Source organism: Lepidochelys kempii, chromosome 9 (genome assembly GCF_965140265.1).
Source record: "Lepidochelys kempii isolate rLepKem1 chromosome 9, rLepKem1.hap2, whole genome shotgun sequence".
Taxonomy (NCBI): domain Eukaryota; kingdom Metazoa; phylum Chordata; order Testudines; family Cheloniidae; genus Lepidochelys; species Lepidochelys kempii.
Window position 1 is genome coordinate 22490995 of NC_133264.1, and position 14097 is coordinate 22505091.

Here is a 14097-nt window from a genome sequence, read left to right on the forward strand (position 1 = left end):
ACAATTAGATCATCTAGCCTGACTTATATATCACAGACCATGAAATTTCATCTTGTTGTCCCTGTATTGTGTTTGAATAAAGCATAACTTGTGCTTAGCTAAAATTTATCTTCCAGAAAGGTATCTGGTTTTGATTTGAAGACATCAAGAGACGGATAATCCAGCACCTACCGGGGGGGTTTGTTCTAGTGGTTAATCCCCTCTACTGTTAAAAATTTATGCCTCTTCGAATTTGAACGTGTCTGGCTTCAACATCTAGCCATTGGTTCTTGTTATGCCTTTCTCTGCTAGTGTAAAAAGACCTTTAGTACCATTATTCTCCCCCCCCCCACCCCCACCCCAAAAGTACTTATACAGTATAGTCAACTAATCTCTCAGTCTTTTTTTTGATAAATTAATCAGATTGGGATCTTTAAGTCTCTCATTGTAAGGCATCTTCTCCATCCTCGAATCATTATGTGGCTCTTTCCTTCACCCTGTCAATGTCCTTTTAAAAATGCTGACACCAAAACTGGATACAATAATTCCAGAATCTGTCTCCCCAATGCCATATGCAGAGGTAAAATCTCCTTGCTACTTCACTATTTATACATCCACAGATTACATTAGCCCATTTTGCCACAGCATCGCACTAGGAGATCACTTTCAGCTGTTTGTCCACTATGACCCCTAAATCCTTTTCAGTTATTCTTTTCCAGGACATAGTCCATCATTCTGTAGGTATAGCCTGCATTTTTTGTTCTATATATGACTGTATTAAAATACATTTTGTTTGAATGGCTTACCAAGCAATCCAGCTCTCTCTCTCTGTAAGACTGCCTGGTCCTCCTCATTATTTACCACTCTGCCAATCTTTGTATCATCTGCAAATTTATCAGCAGTGACTTTATATTTATTTCCAGATCACTGAAGAAAATGTTCATTAGCGTTAGGTTTAATACTGATCCCTGTGGAACCCCCTAGAAACACCCTCTTTCAATGAAGATTCCCCACCGACAAACTACTTTTTGAAATGCGTCAGTTAGCCAGTTCTTAATCCATTTAATGTGCGCTTTATTGATATTGCATAATGTTTTTTATTAGAATGTCAGCTGTACTAAGTCAAATACCTTTCAAAAGTCTACATATATCACACCTACAGTTATTATTATCAACCAAATTTGTAATCTCATCAAAGAATAAAAGATGTATTTTCCATAAAGCCACATTGACTGGCCTTAATTATATTACTATCCTTTACTTCTTTACTGGTTGAATCCTGTATCAGCTTTTCCACTATTTTTCCTGGGATTGATCTCAGGTAAACCTGCCTATAGTTACTTGGGTCATCCCACTTGCCCTATTTGAATATTGACATGACATTAAAACTCTTCCAGTCTTCTGGAAATTCCCTGGTATTCCAAGATTTATTAAAAAGAAACATCAGCAGGCCAGAGATCATCTCCGTCATTTTAGGGTTGTTAGGTGCAAGTTAATTTAAGATTAAAGTTTATATATAAAATAACGACTGCCTAATCCTCTCCCAGCAACCACCACAACTTTCTAATTAGAACCAAGATACACAGCAAAACTAAAAAGCATGTAGGGGATGTTTCTCCTTTTTAAATACAAGGAATTATGTGCACAAATTCCTGTGCCTCAAAATGGAATGAATCCTCTAGCTCTGGCCATTAGGCTATAAGAGCTCTTGTAGCATCAGAAATATCCAGAGGAGTTTGCAGAAAGCATCCAAAGGAAAATAGGAGAATTGCCTGGACAGAACGAAATGAGAAGGCATTTAAAACCACAGGAAATCACCTTAGCACCACTTTGTCTCTGTGGGAATGCAGACACACCTTCTTTTAGGCTAAAGTCTGTAATTCCTTTACATTCCTGGAAGAGGTAACTAAGAATGCTACACAGGAAAAAGTGTCAGAGTAACAGCCGTGTTAGTCTGTACGCTACAGTTAATGGTTTAAGAGTGCACTTTGAAAAGCATTTAAAAATAGGTTGACATTTCCAGGTAGATCTGATTGCCTTCTAGCTTGACTGCTGCTGTGCCAATGGTCTCTGCATATTTCACTAACTTTAGTTTTACTTTGAACTTTTATGATATTACAAAGAAGACTTATAAAGTTCTCAATGTGAACACTATCTTTCAGAGAGGCAAGGAGCTCTGTCAATCATTCCACTTGCAATATCCCATGCAAGGGCAGATCCCATTGCAATCCCTACATGCAAAGGGCTTAAGACTGCTCTGTCCCTGTACCCTCAGAATTGCAAATCAATACAAAGGAGGTGGGGGAAGAAGCTGAGAGTGTTTCCTGAGCTACAAATACTTCCTTAATCTTTCAAGCTCCCTCATGGAGGATGGAAGTTTTTGGTAGTTATCTCAATCAGAGGTGCAGACTGGGTAGATAAAGAATTATGCAGGTCTTCCCCCCCAGTCCCCATATTTCCCATCCTACTCTTAAATTATGGACTGCTGTACCCTGAAAGAGTTGAACTTGATTTACAGACACTAGGAGTGTCTGCAGAGGAACGAGTCAGATTTAAAGAAAGCTAGTTTCTATGCCCACACATTGCACATACTTTTTCTGTTTTTCCCAGCCATGTGTAGTTTCCATAAGGAAGCTGCGATTTGAGAATTATTCACAATTCGTATTTCACTAAGAATTTCAAATAAGAGGGGGAAGTAAACATATCACTACACACCCAACACAGTGTAACTCACAATCACAGGTTTCAGAGTAGCAGCCGTGTTAGTCTGTATTCGCAAAAAGAAAAGAAGTACTTGTGGCACCTTAGAGACTAACCAATTTATTTGAGCATGAGCTTTCGTGAGCTACAGCTCACTTCATCGGATGCATTCAGTGGAAAATACAATGGGGAGATTTATATACATAGAGAACAGTAAACAATGGGTGTTACCATACACACTGTAATGAGAGTGATCACTTAAGGTGAGCTATTACCAGCAGGAGAGCAGTAGTGTCTCGAAGATAGCTGGGAGTGCTGGTAGCATAGGGCCTGAGGAGGGAGTCTACATAGCCAGACAATCCTGCTGTCAGGGCGCCAATGCCTGAGATAATGGGGCGTCCAGGATTTCCAGGTTTATGGATCTTGGGTAGCAGATAGAATATCCCAGGTCGGGGTTCCAGGGGTATGTCTGTGCGGATTTGTTCTTGTGCTTTTTCAGGTAGTTTCTTGAGCAAATGGGGTAGTTTCTTTTGGTAACCCTCAGTGGGATCAGAGGGTAATGGCTTGTAGAAAGTGGTGCTGGAGAGCTGCCTAGCAGCCTCTTGTTCATATTCCGACCTATTCATGATGACGACAGCACCTCCTTTGTCAGCCTTTTTGATTATGATGTCAGAGTTGTTTCTGAGGCTGTTGATGGCATTGTGTTCTGCACGGCTGAGGTTATGGGGCAAGTGATGCTGTTTTTCCACAATTTCAGCCCGTGCACTCTATGTAGAAGTTCACTCTCTGATGCATATCATTCTTTATTCCTTAGTCCCAGCAGAGTTGCTTATATTCTATTTAGTGGGAACGGTCAGTAGAATATCCTTTTCCATTTATTTTAATGGCTCTCTTGATACTATTAATATGTAACATGATGATAAATAATTGCACACTGACATTATATTACATGAGGTTTTCAATGGGTTTTAGGCATAAAGAATGAATTACAGCTACCCAGGAAAACCTGTAACAAAATACATGCTTCTACTTTGCTTATTGTTCAGAGAGAGAAACGGGTATAACATGCTGGTTTACTCAACTCAGACCCCTTTCAAAGGCACAACCTGAGCACCTCAAAAACACAAATAACCCCTGAAAAGGCACACAGTTCAGGTTAGAGAATAAAGAGCTCACATGGGACATAACTGTTAAAACTAGATTCTGTTGATTGTGATATATTAAGGACAGCTGTATTATTCAGGGCAGATTAAAGTGCTACACAGATTTAAAGAAGGGACTGACTATTAGGTTTAGCAACTGATTACACTGAGCAGGGAATTTGCAAATTTGAGACACTGGGTGGGATTCTCCCCCGCCCCCCCCCCCCCCCCACACACACAGAAAGCCTCCTGTTAGGATACAGGGCTAGAAAACATAGAAAACAAGAAGCTTTTTCAGACTATGACTTTTCAGATGTGTATATTGCCATGTCTCATGTGGGCTGTTGCAGCTCAGTTTGCATGAAGAGCTGTTCAGCGTTTTTATTTTTACGCCTGCATTCATTTCCACCAGCAATGGCCATCCATATCTTATTCATAACACCTAAACAAAATTCTAGAGTAATAAAATGTTAACATGGATAAATGCCTTTACGGCCATTATTTGCTCTCACAGTGAACATATTTCAGAACTAAACCAATATGAGACAAGAGATTTCTTGTTACATTAGGAGCACTGGCCTAGCTAGTCATATGAATTCCCTACATTGCACATATACAACTACAGTCTATTTTTTAATTCAATTTAACAAAGAAAAAGTAAATTTATCAAATAAAAGTTACAGTAACTCCTCACTTAAAGTCGTCCTGGTTAACATTGTTACGTTGCTGACCAATTAGGGAACATGCTCGTTTGAAGTTGTGCAATGCTTCCTTATAACGTCCTTTGGCAGCCTGCTTTGTCCATTGGTTGCAGAAAGAGCAGCCCGTTGGAGCTAGCTGGTGGGGGCTTGGAACCAGAGTGGACCGGCAGCCCCCCATCAGCTCCCCTAAATTCCCTGTGCAGCAGCTGCCCAGCAGGCTACCAATTGCCAGGCAGTTCAGCTGTTCCTCCCCTCACTGCCATGTGCTGCTCCTGCCCTCTGCTTTGGAGCTGTTCCCGGGAGCCTCCTCCTTGCTGTGGAGGGGGATGGGGTGTGCTAATGTCAGGGTGTCCCCCTCCCCCTGCTCCTTTACCCCATCGGGCCATCTCCACAGAGCAGGGGAGACAGGACAGGGTGCAGGATGGAGGGAGCTTGCTGGCAGCAGCTGCTGTCTCAACTTGCTGATCTACTTAAAAAGGCAGTGTACTTTGAGTGGGGTCAGCGTACTTAAAGGGGCAATACGCATCTCTCTCGCTCTCACACACAGAGTGTGTGTCTTTGTCTCTCTCTGCCATGCTGTTTCCCCTTCCTCCATTCGTGCTGCCTTGTAGAGTGTCAGGCTACATTAACAACAATGTGTTAACCCTTGAGGGCTCAGCCTAGTGCTAGTTCAACATTTAGCAGTAAGGCATTCCCTGGGAAATATCCCACCCTCTTGCACCCTCTGACTCCACCACCTCAACCAAGCTTCATAATTGTCATTGCTGTGTACTGTATTAAATTGTTTAAAACTTATACAGTGTGTGTGTGTGTGTGTGTGTGTGTATTTTGTCTGGCGAAAAAAATTTCCCTGGAACCACACCCCCTATTTACATTAATTCTTATGGGGAAATTGGATTCACTTAACACCATTTTGCTTGAGCTAGCATTTTTCAGGAACATAACTACAACGTTAAGCAAGGAGTTACTGTACACTGAATGCACATTTGTGTTATGACAACAGCTAGCAAAAACAAAAAAATCAGTAATGAAATGCACCTCACTACACTCCACGATGGGAGTTCAGCCTTCAACAGCAATACTGTCATTTTCATTATTTTCTGCCACAACTGTAACATACTTGGAATATATTTCATAGTGAACAGTAATGTATCCACCACACTATTATTATGCATTATTTGTACTACAGTAGTGCCCGGAGGCCCCAGCCAGACTAGGGTCCCAGTGATCTAGGCACGAGAGAGAGAGAGAGGACAGTCCCTGACCCAAGAGCTTGCAGTCTTAGACCCTAATCCTGCAAACATCTACACATGCATGTAGCTTTACTACCATGACAGATATCAATGTGACTATTTACAATAATAGTTAATCATGCCTGTAAGTGTTTGTAGGACCACGGTCTTAGCTTAAGACACTAGCCAGTGAGTGAAACAGCAGGGCCTCTGTAACATGAACATGTGCAGAACTTCTAGGCACAGGAAGGTTTTTTTGTTTGTTTGCAGCTAACAGACAACTTTCATAATCTGCATTTTTTGTTTTGCAGTTTTGTTTGAGAATGTCACACCTTTGAAAGATGCCAGATTAGCTGCCCAGGCAATTCATTCCTGTATTTGTTCTTAGAACAGGTACAGTGTGAGCAGCAGTGGTGCAAACGTCCCTATATGACTCTGTAAATATGTCTAAATCCAGATGTGGAGGGACCATCTCAAGAGGTAAAAGTCAGTCTCCATATCCATTCAATACTTGGTCCGTCTGCTAAGACTGCAAGGAAGACTGCCAGTTGGTGCTAATTGCAAGTGGTAGTTTTTGCCATATGGACAGCTGTTCAATAGGAACTAACTCATTTGACAAAGGCCATTAAAAAGAAATAAAATCATCTTCTGGTCACTAACAACCTGAGCTGGATTCTTTCCTCTTTAGGGTACTAAAGAGGAAAGAATATGTATTCCACGTTGCCAGCCCAGAATAATTTTTTGGAGGGATTCATAACTTCTGTAAAAATGATCTGAAACTACAGAGTTTGAGATACACGAATCACAAAAAGAATGGTGGGGGTCTTATTATATAACTGCTCACTGGAATATCCAATTTCTTTTTCCAAATCAGTTTTTCATATATGCAAACAATGCACCTTGCACACAAATGTTGATTGAATAAAGGGTGGGGGCATATAAAAGCTGGACACATGTTGTGCTATATTCACTATCCAAATAGTAAAGGGCTTTTATTATGTTTTTGTTTTCTACATAACGTATCCTTTTTCAATACGAAAGCACTCCTATGAAGGTTCCTCCACCCCCGAAATAACAACCACTGTGTTTTAAAGTTCTGACCGATGTATAAATATTAACAAAATTCAGAAGCATCTAGTAATTTCACTTGGTACATCTGTCAAATTCTGCTTGCACACTGTTAATTAGACCTGCTGCATAATTAGAAGATAGAGGTTACTGGCTTCGCTTTAAAGGGAAGTAGTTACTAAACAAAGTCAAATTGTTTTTCTTTTCAATTTATTTGAAGTTAAGCTTGATTTTATAATTGTAGCCTCTCTTAAATAATGGTTAATTCTCTCCTGCTTTTGTCCATCTCTCAGATTTGGTCTCTTGCCACACCCTGGAAACGTACAGCTCTACACTAAACATGAGAGTCCATTCAGAAACTTCCCAAATGAGGTTAGCTGTTATGGAGAACAACTGGTTCACCACTATCTGGGTAAACACACATCTCTGGACTATTTTGAAACCTATTGTAGGTTTGTATAATGGGACTGTCATTTTGGTATAAACATTGAACAACATGATAGTGAAGTATGAGAACAGATAGAGCCAGATCCGCAGATACGGTAGATGTCCGCACATAGTGCAAGCTAAAGGTGCCTTAAAGCTTATCTTTTCACTCTATACATATTTTCAGGGATGATTCCCCTTAACTAAGGCAGAACAGACAGATGGCTGCTCTAACTTATGCCAGCTGTAAACGGATCTAGGATGCCAAGACAATGCAGAGGCATATTTGCCTCTCTCTCTCTGCTCTGCCCATGCCCTCTTCCCCCTGATATGTGTGTAACCGGGGGAGACTGAAATGAGAGTGACACATGAGCTGCTATATTGGCTCTGCACTGCTGGGTAAATACCCTTACATTGCAGATATCCCTCCAGGGCCAATTAAACCAGCACTAGAGCTAGTTAACACTGGGGGCATGGTGAAATCAGCTGCACTTCTCTGGAGAATATGGCCCATGGGATTCTCTCTCTGTTCCCTTTGGGTTTAAAATTATTTTAAAAAAATTACAGGTAACTCATGAAGAAGAGCTTTATTTAAAAGATCATTTTATACCTCCAGCTAATATACATATATATTTTTTTTACATTGGTGGGTCTTTTGGAGGAGTTTGATGAAGTCTGGGTGCACCATGGGGTCACAGCAGGCTGTTCCATGCACATGCCATACATTGGAGAAGACAAAAGGGACATCACTGGATGATCAAAAAGTGGTCATCTGAGCTCCTCTATCATGGAGAGCCATAGTGAAAACACACTGACCAGAGCACCTGAAAGTTAAAAACTGGGTCTCTCCAACTGTATGGCTCTGTGAAATATCATTGTCTTGGAGGGTGAAGTAAACACTGTAGCAGCCAGATTCCAGTTCATTAAGGACTCTGTAGATTAGGAGCAGGACTTTGAATACTTATGTGTAAGGGGAACCTGTAGTCTGCAGAACATTTGCTATGCATTTGTTGCTTGCATGTCATGTGTCCACATCATCCTTTGTTGCTCATGAAGTGCACTGCTGAGAGTTGCACCAGCTTAAGCCTTCTGGTGGTGGCTGTGTTTAGTTCCAGGTTGAATGAGCTGGATAAATCTAACCTAGAGGAGATGAAAGTGTGGATCACCATGGCTTGACTCTAGCCAGAGACAAAATGGAGGTAGACTGTCCTGGCTAACAGAAGATGCTAACATCATCTTCAGGAGTAGTGACTTCAGCATGATTTCAAGACTGCATATCAAATTGATGACACCCTGGACAGCTGGTGAGATTAGCATATTGGCAATTTCCTGGATGTATTTCCCCTTCCAACTATCACAACACTGCTTCTCAGACTAACCGCCAAATCTGGTCATTTTATCCAGGCATTGGACATTTTGATGACAGAAAAAGCCTAGTAGTTAAGCTGGCAGCACAAGAGTTGAGTTTCATCCACATATGGGTAGCACATGAGAATGTGACATTTCATGATTTCTGAATGACCTTATAAGATATTCAAGGGAGAGAGAATAATGAGCCTTCTGGAACTTTCGTGGTTGGGGCACAGGAGGAGCAAAACATTTATCTTATTAACTTTAGGACAGAGTTTTACAACAGAGAAGACACAGGAAAGTTCATATTGTTGCTTTCTTTAAATATTAGAAAAATCAGAAAATATAACAGATTTCTTATTTTCTGCTGAGAATGTTCCTAAATGTATGCTTTCTGATTTGAAACAAATACTGTATAAACATATTATATTATATTATATTCTTAATGGGTGTTTTGAATAATTTACTAAGAAAAAACAGAAAACTAACTTTTTCCCAAGTTAGTATGGAATGTATCATTATTTTACATACCATACATACTGATATATGGCCAAGAAGAATACCTTTATGTGGGAATAATTTGTAACTAAGTTCTTATACATCAAATGCATAGTTTAGTTTAAAAAAGAAAGAGGAAAAAAAAAAGAACAGGACTACTAATTTCTGCAACCCTATCTTTTTGCAAGTCCTGACCAAATTCCCTGGCTTCCTCTTTTGGATCACGCCTACTTCAATCCCAGATCTGGAAGCATTCATGTGTTTTCCTTACGTTTCACTCCTCGTATACAAAATATCTACTAAACAACAGTACATCCAAACAGATTAACCAATGCAATATATTTCTTTCACTGTCTAGTTTTCTAATGACAGGCACAAACCAAGACAAATCAGGTACTGTTTTTGAGAACACACATACCTAGCTGGAACTATGCTGTAATAATACTATCTCTATTGCCAACTTCTTGCACACCTTCAGGCAGATAGCGTTATTCACATTTAGCAAGGGGGAGGGGGTGGAAGGGAGGAGAAGAGGGAAGAGCTGCAATATTCCCATTGTCCAGAGCCATGCTATTAATGGGGCTAATTGTGACATTTGCTTGTGTTGATGATTTTATTTTGGGTATGTTCAGTAGCAGCAGCAGCAAACGGATAGGTCAGATCAGCTTTTGAATTAACACCAGAATATTGTTTGCCTATATGACAAACAACAGGTCATTCTATCTCTATTCTGCTATGTTTTCATAGCTAATCAGCAACTTGATCCTGCAAAGTGCTGAGTGTACCCGATCCCACTGGAGTCAGGGAGATTTGAAGGTGTTCAGGGATTTTGCAAGAATGAGTTGAAAGTTCTGTTCCCCGTTGCCATATAGCCGAACACTTTATGGTAGAAGAATTCAGCTCTGTGTAAACCCCTTTGCAACTGTAATATCTCTGTCAGCACAACAGGCAAGAGAGGGATTTGTCATAGAATTCTAGTGATAAATTATGGGATAGGCCACCGACTCCATCTGCAGCCAATGTTCTATAACCTCAGTCCCAAGATTGTTCATTTTTTTTTGTAAATTATTCACAACAAACTGACATGACAGATACAAATTTGTGTGGAACCTAGGAAACCATGGATCTAAAACGAGGGCCATTTAAAAGGTATGGTTGCCACTAAAAATCTAGGGAGGCAACCAGAAGAGAAAATGGAGCCTACAAACATCAGGGCCTCCCTCAATATTCTAATGAGTTTCTCAAAGAACTTCATACTAAAGATATAATACACTACCCAAAGCCTCATATTAGCTTTTACCCTCTCCCCCACATATTCACCTTTAAATTCACTCTGATGCTATACCACATGAAATCCATAAACATTAGGAATGCTCACTATGCCATTTTACTTACCGAGAAGAAAGGCTTGGCTTGCCACTTTTGCTACAGCTGGTATAAATTCCTGGGCCATCATCAAAGAAACTTCCAAGTGCCAATTTCTGCCTGATAGATTCTCTCTCATTTTTCTGAGCCTAAAAGTGCAGGTAGACAACGAAGTATTAATCCATCAGTTATAACAACACATTTCTGTAGTATTCAGTATTCAAGCTGACAGTACAGAATTAGCATTTACAGTATTGTAACATTAGATGAGCAAAGTTAGAAACCCACCACTACACTGAGGACATTTCAAAGGCTTTGTTTTAAATTAAAAATCTCCTTTCAGTTGCCACTGATGTACATACACTATTTATCTCAGCCTTGTTCACCTCAAGCTTATCTAACCCACTCATCCTCAGGGCTTTAAAGAGCAGCTTCTTCATTCTTCCCTCCATTGACTGTTGCTCAAGTACCTAGTCGCCAGTGGAAATGATGATAAATGGGGATGAAATGGTAGTTCTAGAAAACAGGTACTGAAGGAAACCAACCTTTTATGCCAAACAACTCATTGTAAATCTAGAAAATTACTGTGTTTACACTGAGCATAAGCTTTCGTGAGCTACAGCTCACTTCATCGGATGCATACTGTGGAAAGTGTAGAAGATCTTTTTATACACACAAAGCAAGTGTATAAAAAGATCTTCTACACTTTCCACAGTATGCATCCGATGAAGTGAGCTGTAGCTCATGAAAGTTTATGCTCAAATAAATTGGTTAGTCTCTAAGGTGCCACAAGTACTCCTTTTCTTTTTGCGAATACAGACTAACATGGCTGTTACTCTGAAACCTGTGTTTACACTGTTACTTGGATTATGGACTCAAAACGTTTTAAGGAAGATTTTCCAAAACATTAGCAAAATACTTTCATATTGAGCTAACAACATAAAAATATCTGTTCAAAAGGAAGCTGCACCTATTATAGAAAAAACAGTGAAATCATTGGATCATACATAAGAGTATGTATCCTGCTGGTAATAGCTCACCTTACCTGATCATTCTCGTTACAGTGTGTCTGGTAACACCCATTGTTTCATGTTCTCTGTGTATATAAATCTCCCCACTGTATTTTCCACTGAATGCATCTGATGAAGTGAGCTGTAGCTTATGCTCAAATAAATTTGTTAGTCTCTAAGGTGCCACAAGTCCTCCTTTTCTTTTTACATAAGTGTATAAACATTTATTAACTTTCTTAAAAATGTAAATGATGAAGATATTTCATAAAATGTGCGTTTTCAGATTTATATATTTAAAATAGAATAATAATAATATATATAGTGGTTATGCCAAAATAAAAGCTGTCTGAAAAGACACCTTTTTTCCCGTCTGAGGGAGCTTACATTCTTACCTTTTTTATATATGAAGTGACACGAAATAATTGCTGAATCAGAGTAGAATGAACATCTGTAAAGTAACCAGACTGATCTGAACTAAATTACCACAATTAAATTTGTTACTTTTTCTATATATATTTTCTTATGTGATTGTTTCTTCTCCAAACAATTTATTCAAAATATATTTATAATGGCTACTGCTGAATTATTCTTTACTCTTTTCTTTATGTTTTACATTTAAAAAATTTAAGCTACAAAGTGCTTTAAAAAATCACCAATCAATGGCTATAGACTTCGTTTTATATTTGGACTGAACCAATCAATATGCAGTAAATGAAAACTTTATTTATGTTTAGTATTAATATAATACTGTACCAGAGGGCCATAAATAATTGTGTCAACACTGACACCAAAAACATGTAGGAAGGCAAAGGATTAATGGAAGGAACATGTTCAGTCTATCAACTGCTCTACAACAATGTACAGTACATGCTGTAAAATATGTAACAGATAAAGCAAAATAGACTGTGCAAGTCTGGGTTTAATTCTGATATCTTCATATAAATGCACTTGAATGGTTTTACTTGTTTAATGTAATTAAAGAAAGTACCTTTCTGATTCTACATGGTAATATAAAATTACATGCAAATTTTATTAAGGACAAAAGAGCCAGATCATCATGATTTAGTTCTGACCTCAATCAATTTTACACTATTATATCATCCATTATATCGTCAGACTTTTAGTAGAATTTGGTCTTCATTTGAAAGCTGAACTCTCCTCTCTTTTCACAATCTGACAAGGATGGCCAACTTTCTACTGTGTGAAAACTGGACAATGAGTGCCCAGAACCTCTCCCACCTCCTGCTCCACCTCTTTCCATTGAGGCTGTGCCCCCTGCTCCTCCCCTGCCCCCATCGCTTGCTGCTCTCTTCCCCTGCCAGCTGATCAGGGCTGTAGGGGTGGGGAGTAACTGGGGCAGGACAGGAGAGGGGAAACCGCACTCCAGGGGTGGGGTGGGTAACTGGGGCAGGACGGGGGAGGGGGGAGCCACAGTCTGGGGGTGGGGGAGGGGGGACCGGCAATCCAGGGTTTGGGGGTGGGGGAGCTGTGGGTACCTCTCTCCACTGGAGCCGTTCCTGAATGCTCCTCCAGACTCCAGCAGCAGCTGCTGCTCTTCCCACCCACCACCTCCTGTGGCAGAGGCCAGTTACTGCAAGTAACCAGACTTCTAGTGTCCAGTCAGCAGTGCTAACTGGACTCTGACAGGTTCCTTTTTTGACTGGACTTTCTGGTCGAAAACGGACACTTGACAACCCTAAATCTAACCCCAAAAAATTATAGGTAAGCCTGGTAGCAAAACCTATAATTAAAGTTGTCTAGCATTTTCAACTGTAAGTCCCAATTTTCAGGTGTTTATAACTTAGCCAGACTAACTGTTCTGGCTAAAATTTTCCATGTTTGCTTCCTTCCTCAGGCTGATCTTATATATGTTTGTTTATTTTAGTTTCAGAAAAAATGGTTTAGTCATTTCAAAGAATACATTGAGGCAAAAACAGGTAGTTTTGCCAATACTACTTTTCCTTCCCAACTGTTTCTTATTTGTTATTTCATTACACCGCCCTGGAAACATCTGAAAACCAAAATCCTTTTGATAGCTTGTGATGCATGGGCAACTTCACACACAAATCTTCCCTCATTATGATAAAAATATACGCCCTAGGACTATGTTCTTTTGCAGCCTCCAGCAATTACTAGTAGGCCATATCCTGTCATTGATTTTTATGCCAGACCTTCATGGTCTTCAGAGAGAGGCATGTGATAAAGAATGGCTGGATATAGCCTACTGCACTTTTTCCAACATAAAACTCTGCATTGGGTTTCTAATTGTAGCAGCATACCACCATGGCCAACTTTGGAGAACAGCATTGGGGGAAAAATGAGAGGAAAGACTTGAAGATGGCTATCCAAAGTAACTTCAACAATCTCTTCAACTAATGAATAAAATACAAATTTTTGAGGACAAGGAATGTATTTTTAAATCTCAAAGTTATTTTATTTCATGCAATGAAATGCTATGCTAGACTGTGCGAATACTACCAGTTAACTGTCTCACTAGTGATCAATACATAATACATTTAGTTAGAGCAGCTAAAAAGGTAGAAAAGAAAGTCTGCTTCACACAGCACAAGCCAGATAAAGCAAAGCTGTTCTTTAGATTCTAATTCCTTGATTGTTTGTCCTACTG

General features: G+C 39.7%; 1 protein-coding gene across 4 annotated transcripts in view; it reads right to left on the reverse strand.

Annotated features, from left to right (window-relative positions):
* Positions 1 to 14097, reverse strand: part of SCHIP1 (schwannomin interacting protein 1) — a 114805-nt gene that overhangs the window by 15864 nt on the left and 84844 nt on the right. For all 4 annotated transcript variants that reach the window (XM_073359539.1, XM_073359540.1, XM_073359541.1 and 1 more), the window contains one exon: positions 10492 to 10610. In XM_073359539.1, coding sequence (XP_073215640.1) covers positions 10492 to 10610 — 119 coding nt within the window. The remainder of the gene's footprint in view (positions 1 to 10491; positions 10611 to 14097) is intronic.